General features: G+C 37.6%; 1 protein-coding gene across 1 annotated transcript in view; it reads left to right on the top strand.

The window, feature by feature from the left end:
• LOC141444085 (uncharacterized) overlaps nucleotides 1-19,921 on the top strand; it is a 186,546-nt gene that overhangs the window by 143,014 nt on the left and 23,611 nt on the right. Inside the window, exons 4-6 of the mRNA XM_074109545.1 lie at nucleotides 6,583-6,680; nucleotides 14,837-15,041; nucleotides 18,450-18,601. Of these exons, the coding sequence (XP_073965646.1) occupies nucleotides 6,583-6,680; nucleotides 14,837-15,041; nucleotides 18,450-18,601 (455 nt within the window). The remainder of the gene's footprint in view (nucleotides 1-6,582; nucleotides 6,681-14,836; nucleotides 15,042-18,449; nucleotides 18,602-19,921) is intronic.

Raw genomic sequence — 19,921 nt, 5'->3', positions numbered from 1 at the left:
ACGAACAAGCCAATTACTTACATTACAAACCATCCCGATCGTTAGCTAATGCATCTTTCCGAGAAGGTCATTTATTTATTTATTTACTTAATTATTGTTTGCTCTCGTGTAAGAAAAGTCAACCGGGATAACTAATTTGGAGCTAGTTGTGTTTGAGTGCTCTAGCTGATAGCTAGCTCGAAAATGGTATCAATAGTGCTCATGACGACTGAAGAGATACTAAGCAAAAATGAATAATATGTTTTCTCTCGTGTAAACAAGTCGACCGGGAAAACTTATTTGGAGCTAGTTGTGTTTGAGTGCTCTGGCTGATAGCTGGCTCTAAAATGGTATCAATAGTGCTCATGACGACTGAAGAGATACTAAGCAAAAATGGATTCTGGTTTTGTTTGGACTCTTTATGGGTCGCCGAAGAGTTGGAGCCATTTCAAGAGGTGCATTCAGAAGATTTGTACGCCAAGCCTTTGTCCAAAGATTTCTACTACACTAAATACCCTGAATTAAAGGCAAGTGAATCGGAGGAGGAGAATTCTTTATCGCTGAGTGGATTTCAAAGCAAACACTACAAGTGGAAGTCTAAGATTTGTATCAGAAAGATAAGTACCCGACCGAGGAGCATGGACCAGCTTAACACGAGCCCTATCTCAAACTACCAAGGGTGCGTGAGGAGGTCAGCGTCGCTCGTGATACGATCAAGGCCTACAAATTCACTGGACAGATCAAGTACAAATCGCGATAACCGTTTTCGTAAGTTTTTCAACCGCCTTCTACAAAAACCCCAACCCCCACCCTTGGAAGAAAAGGATAAAATCACAGCTAGAAACACAATCTACAACTCTATTACAACGCTAGATAACTTTAACGATATTGACATACCGGAATACGCAGAATTTGAGAAAGATGCGTTAGTGCAAAGTGAAGACGGCCTTGTTCCAACTACATCTACTTTGAAGAAAACAAAGAGAGTTAGTTTTAGCACGGATTCGCTCAAAAATGAGTTTGATTGCGGCGAGTCATGGTTCGATACAATTTATGGAGTAACTGCTCTGATGACGAGTGAGACCAACGGACACGTCAGTAAGACCCAGAGCGACGGTGAAAACGTATCGTGGACGGACATAATCAGCATCTGTGGAGCTAGTTCTTTACTAAGGCACAGCAAGGAGTCTTTAAACTCTGTCGAAGAACTTCTCAGTTACTCACGTCACGTGGAAACTAAACCATTCGACATTTCGATAGACGATGACGAAGAATCCGGCTACACCAAATTTGTAGTCAACAAGATTTATCAGACGCTTAAGATTGACAGTGGCATGTCTGATTCATCGCCAATGAAAGACCTAAGTGCTACAGAAGATAGTGAAAGTGTTGGCAAACCTTTTAACAAAGCCGTGTACCGATTAGCGCCTTTAGACGAATCGGTAAATGCGACGGCTTAGTTAGACCAAGTTAGACTGATACTTAGTGTAATGAAACGTAGTTTCTGTTTTCAATTATTTTCATTCATTGCAAGCTCCTTTGCGTGTGAAGGTACCTAAATGTTGTTTGTTGTTGAAAGTTTTGCAACAGCTGTACTCAATGCAAATGCGGCCGAAGCTTCTATGAGTGTTTCATCTGGTAAAGCTATACAAGGTTTAACAACATGAATCTGACACGTTTCAACCAGTAGTTGAGTAAGATCGACTGAAAACTCTTCAAGATTTTTTAACTGAGATGAACAAATGTTTCAATATACTTAGCCAATTTTCCAAATATAACGAGTCAAAGACGTAATGCCATCTTAAATGATAATCACTGCAAGGGGTTCGTTTTGATTTGACTTAGACACCCGAACCCCTGAACGATATACTGATTCATTTTCATATCCATATTCATTTATTCATTGTAAAATCATGTACATAGTTATAAATGGTGTTTCAGTTATTATCAGGGCACACCAATAATAATAATTAGCTACAAAAAATTACAGTAGGTACTTATTAAATTACATTATTACAGCGCAAATAATTTATTAGGTATAAGTAATGTGCTAAATTTTAACTCGTGCATTAACTTAATATTATTCAATTGTATACGAATAATAATAAAAAAATAGTATTACAATGTCAAAATGTTTGTATAATTGTTTTTTTTGTATTACTTATTATTATTTATTTTTGTAGTTGTAATTAATTATTTAATTTTGGTTGACATTGTTTGCTTTCTTTTGATTATTTGTGTTTATTTGTAGTTTGATTTGTTATTCTATTTACTTAATTTGACATTTTTGTTTTATTTAGTTAGGATTTATCTTTAGTTTATTAGGTAATGTGTATAATATAACATTGTAAATTTTCTATTTAATAAATGAATGATTTATGTCAAATAAAATAACTTAGTTGTTAAATTTCAAATTAAATTAAATCAAATCAAATTCAATTAAATTAAATTAAATTAATTCATCATCATCATCCCAGCCTATATACGTCCCACTGCTGGGCACAGGCCTCCTCTCAGAACAAGAGGGCTTGGGCCATAGTTCCCACGCGGGCCCAGTGCGGATTGGGAACTTCGCACGCACCATTGAATCGCTTCGCAGGTTTGTGAACTCAGAGGTGCGAGCCGGGGTTCGAACCCACGACCCTCTGCTTGAGAGGCGATAGGTCAAACCACTAGGCCACCACGGCTTCATAAATAAATTAAATTAAACAAAATCAAGCTAAATTAATCAAATTAAATTAAATTGCACACAGAGCGATAATTGAAGTGAAGAGGTGCTAATTAAAATATTAATTACATTTTATCATTAAAAAGATCATTAAGACCATGATAACATTTATTTACTAAAAAACTTCAATTGTTTATTAAATTGCTTTTCACTTGTAATCCTCTTAATATCATCATTATCATCATCATCATTTTGAGAGACCCTTTAAGATTTTTACGACTTTAACTTACAAACAATCTTATCTCATGCTGCGGCCGGCAACAATACAGCACATTAGCGGCCTGTACAACAGAATATTGAGTACGGTTGTTTGTACAAGCTTATATTTATAATGTTTCGATCCATTTCAGTACGGTCACCTACAATTATATTGCAGTCTGTACACACGTGATGAACACATTGAATTCTTGGTCCTTATGTCAGAACTAAAATCAAAGTAGGCAGTAAAGTAAAGCCTTGAAAATATTAAGGACACGAGTGAAAGCATTGTCATATTTCGTCCTGAAAGCACTTCACTTTCGCTCTCAGGCAGTAAAGAAAACATCTTTTATTGTTAATCAATGACAATAAAAGCTTGAAAAATAAGAGTCTATGGGGTTTATTTTCCTGGCCTTACAATGAGCCCTATTCTTTACACAATTACGATCATAACTGGTTTCCCAGGAAGTTGAAACGATGCGTGAGCATTTGGAGTTATCGTTGATCCAAATAGACTTCTGATGATTCAGTGTAGGCAGTTTTGAAAAATAATAATGTGTAATTTTTACTTTGGTAAATCTGTTGGCTAACCCTAGTAACCCTAGTAGATACAACTAGATTTCGCACACTCTTTGAAACAAAGATATGCATTGCGTTACTTGGGTAGATTACAGAGTACCTCAGTAAAAAAAAAAAAAAACTATTTAGTCCGTCAGTTTGCTAGATTATTAGAAAATATTGCACACTTATTTTTTTTAGGGTTCCGGAGCCAAAATGGCAAAAACGGAACCCTTATAGTTTCGCCATGTCTGCTTGTCTGTCTGACTGTCCGTCCGTCCGCGGCTTTGCTCAGAGACTATCAATGCTAGAAAACTGTAATTTTGCACGGATTTATATGTAAACTATGCCAACAAAATGGTACAATAAAAAACTGAATAAAAATTTTTTTTAGGGTACCTCCTATAGACGTATAGCGGGGGTGTTTTTATTTTCTCATCCAACCCTATAGTGTGGAGTATCGTTGGATTGGTCTTTTAAAACCATTAGATTTTTCGATTCAACGATATGTTTGCGAAATATTCAACTTTAAAGTGCAAATTTTAATTAAAATCGAGCGTCCCCCCCCCTCTAAAATCAAAACGGGTGGCCGGTGGGTGGAAAAACTTGAAAAAATTCAGGATGGTAGATAGTATATCAAACTTTTAAGGAAAACTATAACGGTTAAGTTTGCTTGAGTTTTATTAGTAGTTTATGAGTTGAGAGTTTAATATACCTAAACTATGGAAGATTCCGTATAAAATATGAAATCCTGAGAAAAGTATTACTTGATTTTTGCGTAATGGCTACGGAACCCTATTTCGGGTGTATCCGACACGCTCTTGGCCGGGTTTTTTTCTTTTATCAATCAAACAATAAATGACTAAGGTGAAGTGCGTCATAGTTCGGGAGTGGGGGACATCACGCCGTGTGAAGTCGAAAAAGTCTTAGCACGGCGTGACGTCACGCGCAACTTTAATTGGCTATATCTTTTATAATTTTTTTACCCCCGACGCAAAAAGAGGGGTGTTATAAGTTTGACCTCTATGTGTGTCTGCGGCACCGTCGCTCTTAAATGGGTGGAATTTGAAAGCAGGTTTTCTAGCAATTGCCCTAAGATCTGTTTTGTTGGTTCAGCCGTTTTTGAGATATTGAACTTTGAAGTGACAAAGTCGGGGGTTTTCCAACTTTTAGTTGGTTAGGTTATATTTTTGTTTAATTGAAATAGTACATTGTGTCTTAAGGGCGGTAAATAAGGAATTACGAACGAGAGTCTTTAATGAGTCGATGTTCGTAATTCAAGTACCGCACGTGCGACATACAACGTTTTTCATCACATTTGCGAGTAAAATTTTATATTTCTAAAAGAAAAAATATAATTGTTCCAAATATTGGCGATATCTTAGGCTGCGCTCTTGGCAGCGTCGCCCTCCCCCTCCCTCAGCATGTGCCTGAGCCGCGTGTGCATGTGGTCCTGCTGCTACGCCATGCGCAGCACCATCCGTAGGGAGAGCAGGTAGGATTCGTACACTTTTTACTCTAGGCCTTGTAAAAATTAATCAGTAACTAATTTCAAAATAATTGAAATACTACCACATTGCCTATATATCTAGTTACCATAGTAGTATTCGTTAGAGTTGCCAAATAGCAACATTTCAAAGTTGTGACTGTTTTCCCAAAAAATAGAAACGTACGAAAGCACCTCACGCTCGGGTAGCTTCGTACACGGTGGAAGGCACATTCGTACATAGTGGGGAGCCACAGAGTCCGAGGTAAAATAACGGCTTAATCAAAATCTAGTTTTTTTTATTAATTGAGTCTCATGATGTACCGACTTGATTCTTTTGAGGCTTCATGAGGAACAACTTTTCTAAAAAGTTATTTTGTACGGACAGCAATAGACTCATTTACCAGATTTCCACGGGTTTTTTTAGGGTTCCGTACCCAAAAGGTATCAACGAACCCTATAGCTCCGCTGTCTGTCTGTCTGTCTGTCCGTCCGTCTGTCACAGGGCTTAATAGTTACACTTAAAATTTTCACAGGTCGTAGCCGGTAAAATTTTTATTTACAACAAAGTGGGGTGGCGGCAACCTTGAAATATTCAGGATTTTAGTTGTATATCCTTTAAGCCTGCAAACTGTTTCGGAACACCGACTCGCACTTGGCCGGTTTTTTTTCTTTATCAATCAAACAATAAATGACTAAGGTGAAGCGCGTTATAGTTCGGGAGTGGGGGACATCACGCCGTGTGAAGTCGAAAAAGTCTTAGCACGGCGTGACGTCACGCGCAACTTTAATTGGCTATATCTTTTATAATTTTTTTACCCCCGACGCAAAAAGAGGGGTGTTATAAGTTTGACCTCTATGTGTGTCTGCGGCACCGTCGCTCTTAAATTTTGAAAGCAGGTTTTCTAGCAATTGCCCTAACATCTGTTTTGTTGGTTCAGCCGTTTTTGAGATATTGAACTTTGAAGTGACAAAGTCGGGGGTTTTCCAACTTTTAGTTGGTTAGGTTATATTTTTGTTTAATTGAAATAGTACTTGTGTCTTAAAAATAAGGAATTACGAACGAGAGTCTTTAATGAGTCGATGTTCGTAATTCAAGTACCGCACGTGCGACATACAACGTTTTTCATCACATTTGCGAGTAAAATTTTATATTTCTAAAAGAAAAAATATAATTGTTCCAAATATTGGCGATATCTTAGGCTGCGCTCTTGGCAGCGTCGCCCTCCCCCTCCCTCAGCATGTGCCTGAGCCGCGTGTGCATGTGGTCCTGCTGCTACGCCATGCGCAGCACCATCCGTACCTACGGACACGGACTCATTTACCGACCTTGGGCTTCATGACAAGAAAATTTGTACGCGCAATGACTCATTTACCGACCACGGGTTTCATGACAAGCACATTAAGGTCGAGGGTTTTATTTGGGGGGTGGCAACCAAGGTAGCCTGCATGTTTCGACACTGTTTACGAGCAAGTGTGATGAAAAATTCTTGTCCATTATTTTCCATCTAACGGAAACTAGTCTATTAAGGATTGGCTGCTATCCGGACGGCCGTTCTTTTTCAGTCTCGTCCACTTGGCCCAAAATGTCTATTGATGCTGCATGTTTTAACTGTCAACTATTTTGTTTCAGCCTCCTGAAAACGAGTTGCAGAAGAATTCTGATCGAGTACTTTCGGAGCACGAACTGCGGGTGCAGAGATCACTACAAAAACTCAATGTACCGGAATGGTAAGTAAATACAATGCCTTGCACGATGCTAGTAAAATCCAAATCATAGCACAACGGGGCTACCAAGAATTGCTGTATGTTAAAGAGGCTACGCCGACAGTTCGACTAGTCGATGGCACCTATATCGGACCACTTCGTTGTCCGTCTGTCTCTCTATATCTTTGTCAGGACCCTTTTTCTCAGGAACGCGTGTAGATATTCAGTTGGAATTATCAAATAGGTACTCAGGTCTGCAATCCCTTGGACCTATGAAAAATATTAAGTTTACACTATTTTTATTTAAGATATTTCCTGTTGATAGAGAATCATGAAACTTGACAAAAAGTAAGGTCTTACTTTTCACTTTCAAAATAACTTTTAAATACTAATTTTTTACCACAGTTATTTATTGCTCTTTTTGTACGGAACCCTTAGTGTGAGAGGTCGACTCACCTTTGGCCGGTTTTTTTTTTCAATTTATCTATAAGAAGTATTTATTAATCAAAAGTTGATTTGGTCTTATCGTCTAGACTCGAAGCCGTATTAGTTCCATAAAACTTATTACATTTTTCTCAACCACAATATGTTTTCAGAACCCAGAATAGGTATTATTCGATTTGATAAATACGTATTACTTCAAGAAGACGCTGGCATTGTGAAGTCCGTCACTGTTAAATAAAAGTTGTTGTAATTTGAAATTTTCAGCAAATGTTTGAGACATTTTGAACACCTCTGTTTCAGATTTTTCTTTATTATTGAAAAACTAGCTTTTGCCTTTTGCGTGGAAAGCGGTTATCGCGCGCTGTTCTTTCGGGATTGTGCATTTTTCCGGGATAAAAAGTAGCCTATGTCACTCTCTGGCCCATAAACTATCTCTATGTCAAAAATCACGTCGAAAGACGGACAAACATTCAAAAATACAAACACACAAACATACAGACATACACACTTTCGCATTTATAATATTAGTATGGATGTATTCCATAATGATCTTTGTCCAAAGTGTACGAGTATGACGTCAAAAGCATGACAAGACTGTCTTAACGGCATTTTGTATTAAAAATTCTGACGAAAAACCTTTACAGGGGTATCTTGTCAAACTAACTTTTCCATCTTCTCAAGTTTCCGAATCAAATTCAGGATACCCTATACGATTATAAAAACAAAGGTCTGAACTGTCACTAGATTGTATTTAAGCAATATAAAACTATATATAACTACAACTATATATATTTATGTTTTTGTTGTGATGTAGTGTGTTTTTGTTGTCAATAAAATGTTGTGAGTTTGAGTTTAGTTATTGCCAAAGTGAGTCGCACAATATATAAGGCTAAATGTTTTGTAAACAATAGTCTACAAATTATAATCAGTCTCTAAGTTATAACACATATGTCAATTGTGCCCAAAGCTCCCTACGGTATGGAGGTTCAGGCACCCCCTGTGGGAGGTTTGGGCATGACATATAAAACACCCAATATTCATTAAATAAACCAAACATAAAAAGTTACCTATTATAATCTCAAATAATATCTAAATCACAACAGTAATTAACAGAGTAAATAAATTTAAATGTTTAACATTTTTATTTAACTAGTTAGAGCTACCTCGTTTGGTATTATTAGTTGCTTTTGGTTTTGGCAGTTTAGTTTTGATATAATATAGCGACGCTGGCTATGTCGTCTGTTTCAGGAAATAGAAATGTGTTTCGCATGTTACTCAGTCTTATAAAGAGCAATGGGTATGCACAAACCTCCCTTAAAACAAGTGGCCATTGCTCCCTCTGCATATTAATTCAACTTAATATTCTCGTAAAAATTTTTGGTTATTCTAGCGTGACTCACAAACTAATTTATACGTTAGCATATATAAAATGAAAAAAACACACCTTTGGCTGGTTCTTCGTTTATTTACTTTGAAATCACAACAAAATACTTACATTGACCGATGTCTAATTTAAAAATGCCTCTGTATTTGACAACTCAACGAAATTACAGCTAGTCTATAGGTGAACAGTGTTGGCTGGCAATGGATAAACTAAACTTCCAAAATAGGGAAATAGAAAAATCTATATTGGAATTGGAATAAATGGGAGGTGCCCATGTCTCCCGACTGTCCATCCCTCCCCTATCTCCCCATCTTATTTTGTTTTATTCTGCCACATCATGTTTATAGTAAAGATGCGTTGAAACGGAATCTCACTCACATCGGGCCATCGTGAAATAAGTTGAGCAATTATTATGATTTGATTGAATTTTGTGCTGAATTTCAGAACGACTGGATCGTAGTGTATAAAAAATACACATTTCTTAACATGGTTTGCTCCCTATTGAATGTGCGTTAATTCTACAGGTTAGTTCAATGATGTTAACAATAAACAAAAGCAATACTTTTTAAAAATCACCGAAAGATACAGTGACAATTCTTTTTATTTCCGAGTATCAGGATTTACTTAAGATATACCACCCTGTCACGATTAATATTGTCATTCTTGAAAATCTCATTAGTTTCCTGGCAACAATAAAAGCAATTCGCAATGTAAATATCAAATAACGATTGGATTTCCGATAGCCCTGTCCCGATCTTGATATCTTGAAATAGGATTCGGTACCGTGTTGGCTGCGTACCTACTACGTTTATTTTCAATTTATGGGCGGCTATTATTTGTTAGGTACCTAAATATCCATCATATGGATTAAAGTAAAAATTGCTTCCCATCAGGTGACCCGCATGCTTGTTTTTCCCCTATTGTATAAAAAAGTAAAAAGATGAATTATCTCATAATATCTTTACTTTATCCAACCTGTGGCCCGCCGAGCTCCAGTGGCTTCAGTGGCAGTGGCAGTTAACTATACAGTAATGTAACCTACCGGCAGGCCAGGCTTTTTTAGGGTTCCGTAGCCAAAATGGCAAAAACGGAACCCTTATAGTTTCGCCATGTCTGTCTGTCTGTCCGTCCGCGGCTTTGCTCAGGGACTATCAATGCTAGAAAGCTGTAATTTTGCACGAATATATATGTAAACTATGCCGACAAAATGGTTTACAGTACCTACCATAGACGTAAAGTGTGGGTGATTTTTTTTTCTCATCCAACCCTATAGTGTGGGGTATCGTTGGGTAGGTATTTTAAAATCAAGCGTCCCCCCCTCTAAAATCTAAACCGATGGGTGGAAAAATTTGAAAAAATTCAGGTTGGTAGTAAGTATATCAAACTTTCAAGGAAAACTTTAACGGCTAAGTTTGCTTGAGAATTATTAGTAGTTTTACTCTTAAATAGCAGCCTAAGGTATAAAATATACCTAAACTTGGAAGATTCCGTATAAAATACGAAATCCTTTAAAAAGTATTACTTATTTTTTTCGTAATGGCTACGGAACCCTATTTTGGGCGTGTCCGACACGCTCTTGGCCGGTTTTTTCAATTATCTCCCAAATGGTTAGAGTAGATTTATCTGAGTTTGAAGTTAAGCGACTCATATTAAGTCATACCTACTTAAACATAATCATAAAGCACATTCCGTTCGGCAACAAACACTCATTGTAATTAAAAAAAAAACTCAGTCACATCCCTCCTCCTTTTCTTCAAGTAGGTTAAGTAACACCACGGCTTACAACAACACCCGTTAAAGATATCAATGACAGTGACTTGTTTGTCAACAAACACTTACCCAAGTAATTAAGAAAGTAATTTACCGTGAAATAAATGAACGGATCCCATTGTTGCAAAATATTTAAAGAGTCGCTTGAATAAAATACCAGGAAAAAGATGTTTATATCAACTTGAGTCTGCTTTGTTGCCTTTTGTATTCTGTCTTATTTCGTAGTCTTAACAAGGAACCTTTTTAATTTGCCATGTCTGGCTGTCCATCTGGCCGTCTGTTAGTCCGCGACTTATCTTAGAGACTGTTAGTAATTTATTATATGTGCATATATATATTTTTCTCGAGAATTGATAAAATACAATAGTGAAAGAAAATTCCGGTACTTCCCACATGTGAAGTTGGGATGATTTTTTTGTTGTTGTCTTTAACCACTGTGGGGTATCGTTGGATAGCTCTTACGGAATGAGGGCTATCGCGAATGTAGAGGGTGTAGCGTGAGGTCTCCGAAATGTCAAATCTCATAGTGTTTGGGTGAGCTACGCGGGTTTATTTATAATAAGATTTTTTTTGTGAATATTTTGCATAACCTGAAATTTATTATGGCAATTATGCGTTACGGGGCAATGAATGTCTGTGTTTTGAGACAGTTTTGTCCTTGGAAACTTTTGTCCTCCCTTTTTTCCGAACAAAACGAAACTTAGCAACACTGGTTGCTGAATATTTTTACGGTACGGTTTTAAGGTGTTTTAAATATGATTTTAATCTAAACTTTGTTTTAACGCTCGTAATAACAGACTCTGAAAGCCACACTTAAAAACCTCACGCAACAGTGCGCCATCTAGTGAGACAAAAAACGAAAGCCCTCATTAATGCAAGTTTCAAACTTGACCGGTTTATTCAGTTCCGATCTTTATCGTTTCAACTTGTGAATTTATTGATTGATTGTTACGCACAATTTTTTGCATTCTTTTTCCGACTACGGCAATGCAAAAGACTCGCAGTAAATGAAGTTTGTTTAGAAAGAGATGGAATGCAAACTTCATTTGCTCGTATCATCCTTATTTTTCAACAGATATTCATGATTGTTACGCTTTTTTTCCAGTTTTCTCTCAACTTAAACAATTTAAGCGTTAAATTATGTTTCATGCGTATTTCTTATTGTAATTCCACTCCACTACAGTCTCTGCAACATCATTCGTTCTACTTCTAACCTCTTTGTTGTGTTGTAACGTTGGCTATAATCACATCACGTGTCAATGCCCTAGGGTGCGATTGAGTCGCTAATTCCCTTGATAAGTTATTGTCACATAATAGGCCGGGAGCTGGTACATATTTTAAAGCGTTTGAGGCAAATAACCTAACTGACAATAGTTGAAAATCTCAGACATTGTAATTTCAACGTTCACAAACAGCTGAAACGAGTTTAAGTCCTGCTTTGTAATCAGGTGCTCCAACCACTAGACTAAGCTATCTGGTCGTCGATATCTCCCAAAGTGATCTAGAATGTGTGATATAAGTAATGTTCCCTCAGCCCCACTGTCAGCACTTGTACCTACTGTTATTACATATTCTGTGCTATCAGCGAGGTCAGTGTCTTCGTACATAAATGGAAATGGAATGGGAGGGGGCAGGTTAAAAATGACTAAAATTCTGCTTACGTAACACTTGAATGACCCCATATAAGAAATTTGCACAAGTTTTTGCGCTACCGCAAATAACTTCTCTAAAATGTCAACGAGCTCTTGAAGTAGGATGTACTAAAAATTATTTTGGACCTTGGCACGTCTAGAAACGTAATAGTTATTTAATACACTAGCTAGCAGTAGCTACAGTAACTTAGTGCAAATTGAGGCGATAAATTCCCTTGCCTCATATGGATTGAAACTGGTACCAAGATACCAGATTTTTTTTATATGAGAGGGAAGCAAACGAGTTATCTGATAGAAAATGATCACTACCGCCTTTGAGTACAGTCACCAGCACCAATATCTGACACAACAAGCGTGCATAAATATCTGATACGACTCTATTTTTAGGGCCGAAAGGACGTGTGAGATATTTTTGCACGCTCCGCTGTGGCAGATATTAATGAGAGAGATTTATTTATTTAATAGTATGGCATACATTTAAAATAGGCTTATAAACATATCTATCGCCATCTTTGCCTATCTGTATATCGCCTTAATGTTTGTCACTCGTTTAGCACCACCCAGGGGACACGTTCAGGGTTGTGGTGGGTTTCTCCTGCGGACGCGAGTAACAATCGTCCCCCAAAAATGAGAGAGAGAGAGAGAGAAACATTTATTTACACATATTCTATACGCATAAAATTACATTAGATGGAAAAAAAATCAAAATAACATCGAATAGTATAAAGTGGACCCCACTCAGCATAATTTTACGGTAAGCCGCAACGCTGTTTTTCAGTGGGACCCATTTAAAAACTAAAACATATAAAAACATACAACACACTATGACGACACGAACGCCAGCGGAAGGAAGTAATGCTTGTGACTGTACTAATAACTTCAAGAGACTCGATCGGTCTGTTTCCGGCCGTTAAAGAAAGATGTTGCCTAAGCTCTTTTCTTGAAAGCCCCAATGTCATAGTTATCTGGAAACACTGCTGAAGGAAATTTATTCCACAATTTCACTGTCCCCGGCGGGAAGTGCCGAAGGAAACGTACGTGATAGCATCGAGATGAGATGATTCATCATTATGTGGGTGGATTTCAAAGAGAATGAAAGATTTCGTTGTAAAACAAAAATTACAAGTAACTAGAACCCAAGTCTGTGTGTGCGTGCACACATCAAGAGTTATGATTTTGATTTGTTTTGCATAAGTATTTTAAATTATCAATATTAATACTTTTTTTAACCGACTTCAAGAAAAGAGGAGGTTATCAATTCGGTTGTGTTTTTTTATGTTTGTTACCTCAGAACTCCGTCATTTATGAACCGGTTTGATTTTTTTTTTGCGTTCATCTTCATAGATTATAAATAGATTGAAAGCATTCATATGCTTTCAATTAGGTCCCGTAAGCACCAAATCAGGATATGATGATTGGATACCAAGGAAATCAAGGTAACTCTTCAAATGTTGTAGGAACAACTATGGTAATTTTGATATATTTAGTAGTAACACGTGCATTTGCTTTTGAAAAACATCATTTGGTGAAGTGGAACTGATGATGAAGACCACAGTTGACCATCGGAGTTACTACTCAATAACAAGTATTTCACGGGTTGAATTTGTTAAAAAATACATTTTTAATACAAGCTTTTTTGCTGACTGTACTTTTTGTTGATTGTACTTGCAGTCTTATCCAAGCTACATTTCAGTACCAAAGTTGAGGACCGTTGAAGAGTTCCGTTCTGCGGAGACGATCCTGGCCGGTCTACGAGGATTTCATTACCAGATTATTGTATTGTCACCAGACTTACATAAGTATGACAAATTTCCAGTCAATCGGACCACTGGAAGTGGGTCAAATTTAGCTTCCAAGATTTGACCCAAACACAAATAAACAGGGCAAGTTAAATAAAAGCTTTTAAAAAAAACTGTCCAAGTGCGAGGCAGACACCACAAGGGTTTCATATTTTGCAGATATCTTTGAACATCCGGTGTTAGTAGCTGCTCTTGAGTAAAATGTACGCAGTGGGAGGTTATTTTAAATTGGTTATCATCTAAGAGAGACATATACATACATGAAGCATACATGTATAATATCTATAAGAGCTACCTTGGTGGTAGAAAATAATGGTTGACGCGCCTGAAATAACCTATGTACCCTATATAATACTGTTGGTGGGTTCAAGTCCAAACTGAAGAACTATCTTATGGACCAACAAGGTACTGTTGCCCAAGCATAGGTTACTAGTCTGTTGGATTGTGGGTGACCGCCAAATATCTAAACTATTAAGTATATTTAAATTATTACAGACATATTTATCTTTGTTACATTTCTATGCACGAGTAGGTACTATGTATTTATTACTCGCCTGACAGTATGCTGTCCCGCACACCTCGCTGGCTCCGCAGAAAACCAGCGCCGTTGACAACGCTAGTCGTGCCAACGGCACCGCTGAGTGGAGACCATTTCGGCTTCACATCATTATTTGTTTGTTTTTGTATTCTTTATAATTTTGTAAATGTGTTTTCTCTTTTTTTTGTCATGATGTGTTGGCTGAATAAACATATTTCTATTCTATTCTATATATAGGCGTATATGGCCTCAGGATCATACATTATTGTGAATGTTCATATGAATTAATGGGTTTAGTTATCGGATGAACACGTAACGCTCTATGAAAAATTAATAAAGTCCAACACAATTTACTGGCACGCCATGCTGTAACCGTAATGGATATCATCGATTATCCTACTACTCGTAATATCCTATCTTACAAATATATTAAAGGGAAAGTTTGTGAAGATGTTTGGAATGTTTGTTACTTCATCACAGTATACAGATAGTTTGAGTCCTCCAAACAGCCAAACATCTTCACAAACTTTCACATTTGTAGGATAGGATGTACATATACGTTATACATACTTAACTCGCATTCTTTCCCTCAGGTACAAGAACGCCCCCGCGCCCCGCGAGGGCTTCCTACTGCGCAAGCGCCTGTCTGACGCGTCGACCACACGCTGGTCGGGGCTCAACTCCAAGACCACTTCCCTTGGCAGCCTGGGCGCCAGTCCGCAGCCGCCGCCACCTCAGCTCTCGCCGCACACAACCAGCTTTGGGCGCTGGTCTACCAGCAGACTCAATTCAAGCCAGGTACGTGCCATGAAGAGTTGGAGAGTCGGGCCTAACTGCAAGAGCAAGACTACATTTAAGATATCCCTCAAACTCTCTCCACCCTTAGTAAGCTCTAAGGACTTCCGGACGTGCAGCCGGTTTTTTTAGCTGAGAGTCCGGCACCGTCTGGGTACTCCCTTTCCAGTCCATAATGGATTTTTCCCGACTGCACGCACGCCCACATCCCATAAATATAAAAAACCGGCCATAAACCAAGCCAAGATAAGGTACCGTAGCCATTACGAAAAAATCAAGTACTTAATATTTTTCTAAGGATTTCGTTTTGTGTACGGAATCTTCCAAGTTAGGTAAGCTATGTTTTTACCTTAGGCTACTATTTACTCTTAAACTACTAATAATTCTCAAGCAATCTTAGCCGTTATAATTTTCTTTGTAAATTTGATATACAACTTACTAACCTACCGTCCTGATTTTTTTCAAATTTTTCTACCCAACAGTTTAGATGCTCGATTTTAATGAAAATTTTTAAGTTGAATACTTCGCAAACAGATCACTGAGTCGAAAAATCATCTTGCCAAAGGTCTCCTGTCTCTTTGATAAGTCTTAACTAGCCTATGAAACGTCATATTAAACTTCACCACGTAAATATGCAACTGGGTAAATATACGATGGAAAGTGTCATATTAAAGTCCGTCACTTTATTTGGGTTAAAGCGTGAATTGATTGCCAAGCCAATCTACCACGAACGAACCGCAATACGCCCGATATTGCATCGAAAATTCTCGCGTCCGATATTTAGTTTGGAGCAAACGAAATTCCTGCGTAATCAAAGCGAATATTGGATTAAAACTCTTGTCGTTTCGAACAGCGAATAAAAATACTTTTGGGAAACTGTTTCTTTTTATAAAATAAGTACACTAGCCCGTTGCCCGCGACTCCGTCTGCGTAGAATTCCTTAACGGCTATCCCGAGGGAACTATACAATTTTCCGGGATAAAAACTATCCTGTGACCTTCTCCGGGACTCAAACTATTTGTATACCGAATTTCATCTAAATCGGTTCAGTGGTTTAGACGTGATGAGGTAACTAACAAACAAACAGACACAAACTTTCGCATTTATTAATATTAGTGGTATTGTTTGTCCAAATAAATTATTGTTTTTAAGTTCATGCCATCAGCCTAAAAAACTAGCTTTTCCCCGCCAATTTTCTTAAACTTGTTACTTTCTGTCACTCTGGCCCATAAAATATCTCTAAGCCGAAAATCACGTCGATACGTCGCTCCGTTTCGACATGAAAGTCGGACAAACATACAAACACACCCACTTTCGTATTTATAATATTAGTATGGATTTCAAGTGTCTAAGACAACCTGAATAGTACCTACCCTATTGGTGTTTCGGTTTTAAACTACTTAGAAATATGGTGTTTTGACTTCAAGGAACCTGAGTACTTATAAGACGTTAATTTCAGCTTGACACCTCCACGTGTTCCAGAGAAAAAGGAAAAACGGCATTGACAGACGCCATGTCTGTCCGTCTGTCTGTCTGTCTGTCTGCGGGTAAGCGCAGAGACCGTTAGTACTAGAAAGCTGTAATTTGACATAAATATACATATCAGTCACGCCGACAAAGTAGTACAATAAAAAATAGTAAAAAAATTTTTTTAGGGTACCTCCCATAGACGTAAAGTGGGGGTGATTTTTTTTCTCGACTAACCCTATATTGTGGAGTATCGTTTGATGGGTCTTTTAAAACTATTGGGGGGTTGCTAAGACAATTTTTCTATTCAGTGATCTGTTTGCGAAATATTCAACTTTAAAGTACAAATTTTAATTGAAATCAAGCGTCCCCCTCTAAAATCTAAACTGTTGGGTGGAAAAATTTGAAAAAATTCAGAGTGGTAATAAATATATCAAATTTACAAGGAAAATTATAGCGGTTAAGCTTTCTTGAGAATTATTAGTAGTTTAAGAGTAAATAGCAGCGGTATAAAATATACCTAAACTTGGAAGATTCAGAACACAACACCAAATCCTTAGAAAAATATTATTTGATTTTTTCGTAATGGCTACGGAACCCTAACCTGGGCGTGTACGACACGCTCTTGGCCGGTTTTTCCTTTTACGTTACGTAAGCTGAAAAATAGTCAATTCATTAAAAGCCTTACCTTACGAACGGACGATAATGTATAGAATAAATTTAAAAAAATCACGTTATTAATACAATATTTTTTATTCATAAATGCAATGGTTGACTTTGAATGTACTTGACTGTACCATACAGTACACATGCAATGCCGCTAAATTTTATTAAAACAATATATGAATTCCTGTTTCCTCTGACGGACTCGAATCGACTATCGACTGATGGCCACAATGCAGATAAATGAACAATCAACCGGTATTGTTGCACGAACGCATTGTTTTTCATATTTTACTGTTATTATTGCGGTCAAAAGCTTTCCAGTTAACTGTCACTTCAAAGTTAAGTACCGGGTGACCGAGCTTTGTTTAGGTTCTTTGTAGGGTCCGGAGCCAAAATGGCAAAAACGGAACCCTTATAGTATCACCATGTCTGTCTGTCTGTCTGTCCGTCCGTGGCTTTGCTCAGAGACTATCAATGCTAGAAAGCTGTAGTTTTGCACGGATATATAATATGTAAACTATGCCGACAAAATAGTACAATAAAAAATTTAAATAAAAAATTTTTTAGGGTGCCTCCCATAGACGTAAAGTGGGGGTGATTTTTATTTCTCATTCTACCCTTTAGTGTGGGGTATCGCTGGACAGGTCTTTTAATACCATAAGGGGTTTGCTAAGACGATTTTGCGATTCATAGATTTTTTTTCCGAAATATTCAACTTTAAAGTGCAAATTTTCATTAAAATTGAGCGCCCCCCCCTCTAAAATCTAAACCGGTGGGTGGAAAATTTAGAAAAAAATCAGGATGTTAGTAAGTATATCAAACTTTTAAGGAAAACTATAGTAGTTTTACTCTTAAATAGCAGCCTAAGGTATAATATATACCTAAACTTGGAAGATTACGTATAAAATACGAAACCCTTAGAAAAATATTACTTATTTTTTTCGTAATGGCTACGGAACCCTATATTGGGTGCTAGTTTTCATACTAATTGTATAGAAACGTCGCGGTCCAAAGCAGACAAGAGACGAGGCGGAGACCCGGCGCAGCAAGGCTACTACGAAACTCGAAACTCGAAGTTCGTATCGTACCGTCCCTCTCGCTCTCGTATTAAAAAGTATAAGTGTCAGAGGGATCGCACGATACGAACTTCGAGTTTCTAGTTTCGTAGTAGCCCTGCAGACGCTACGCTTCGACGTCTGCGCCTCTCCGCCCCGTCTGCGACGCGTCCCACGTCTCTATGTGTATAAAAAGAGTTATAACGACGCCATCTGTCTCCAGACTTCGCCGTGTTCGTCGACGCGGAGCAGCATCCGCGGTACCAGTCCTCTTTGCTCGCCTTCGGCGCGGTCTTCCTTCAGCGCCCGCCAGCCCTACCTCGGCTGGAGAAGCCAGGAGCGTTTGAACGGCACCCCGAGAACCCCGCACGAGAGGTGAGACGAATAGAGTGGCATAGTTTTCCAACACATTTTATGTGGCATTAGCTAGTTACGAGCATAACGTCCTCTTTGACGTCATTTCGTGACCGTGATATGTAGGTACTGTAGTGGACGGACAGTCCACTATCCTGAATATTTCCTGTTTAAATTAACAACACGTCTTTATAATATTTTCATGTGTATTTCCAATCAACATACTACGTTGGCAGCTCGGATACAAGTCTTCTCTTTTTAACACCCTTGCGTCCGTTCAATATTATTATTCAAAAATGGAACTATGCTGCCAGTCTCAAATCAACGGACGCAAGAAGTTAGTACAGTTACCTAAGTATTTTTATTAGTTTATTATTTTATTTTTGAAATATCACGAATGAATCCTTTCTTTCTTTCCTTATTAGCAAACTCTATGTAACAAATAAAAAATTCCACCTTATCGAATTTTACTTTGGTTTTCCGGTCTAAAATAATAAAAACATCAATTTACGTAATTTTACAGTTGTAATATAAATATTAAAAGTGTAAAAAACAGCGTTAATAGCATTTTTGATTTGCTAAAAAATTTGTTGCCAAACTTATTTTTTTTAAATGTGTTCCTTTTTTCCAGCATAAACTCTAAGCCTTACCTCTTTATATCTCAAGATAAATTATCATTTCAACCGTTCTAAGTAATACATGAGATACGAATGCACTCCTCGGTATACATTTATGTACCAATTCCTCGTATACCCACGCTCTCTCCATTATAAAAATCTTGAAGCAAAACTCGAATGATAAAGACCCAATCGATGCTTTTCCAATTGTATGATAACAAGTGGCGACGTTTTATCCTTTTAGAATTGCTTCCCGCGTTTATTTTCCACGCAATTTTTCGATTTCCTAGAAGTTCAGTTCCTATTTAGAGGTTTCAAACGGAAAATATTGCTCGATGCACAGTATTAGCACTAAAAGCTTTACTCAAAGCACTGCATTCAATCTACAGACATTTTTGATTTAAAACCCCAGCTTTATTTTCCAGTTCTGCGTTCGACATGAATTTAATTTCAATCCGACCATTTGGCCTTTTATTACGCTCTGAGGCCGTATTTGCCAATGCGCTGACTTTCGCGATCGCATTCTCCGTCTCTTTCTTACCTCGTCTTATACCGTGTGGCAGAAGGAAGTGGTGAAAACGATAGTATGTATGTAAACTCTTTATTGCACATACAAATAAAATACACAGAAAGGAGAGCAAAGGTGAGCTGATCCCTAAAAAGGGATCTCTTCCAGGTAACCTAGTTAAGAGAAGACAATTTATTAAGAAGAAGATAGGCAATG

The sequence above is a fragment of the Choristoneura fumiferana genome, chromosome Z, assembly GCF_025370935.1.
Source record: "Choristoneura fumiferana chromosome Z, NRCan_CFum_1, whole genome shotgun sequence".
NCBI classification, from domain to species: domain Eukaryota; kingdom Metazoa; phylum Arthropoda; class Insecta; order Lepidoptera; family Tortricidae; genus Choristoneura; species Choristoneura fumiferana.
This window is presented reverse-complemented; position numbering and strand designations above follow the sequence as displayed.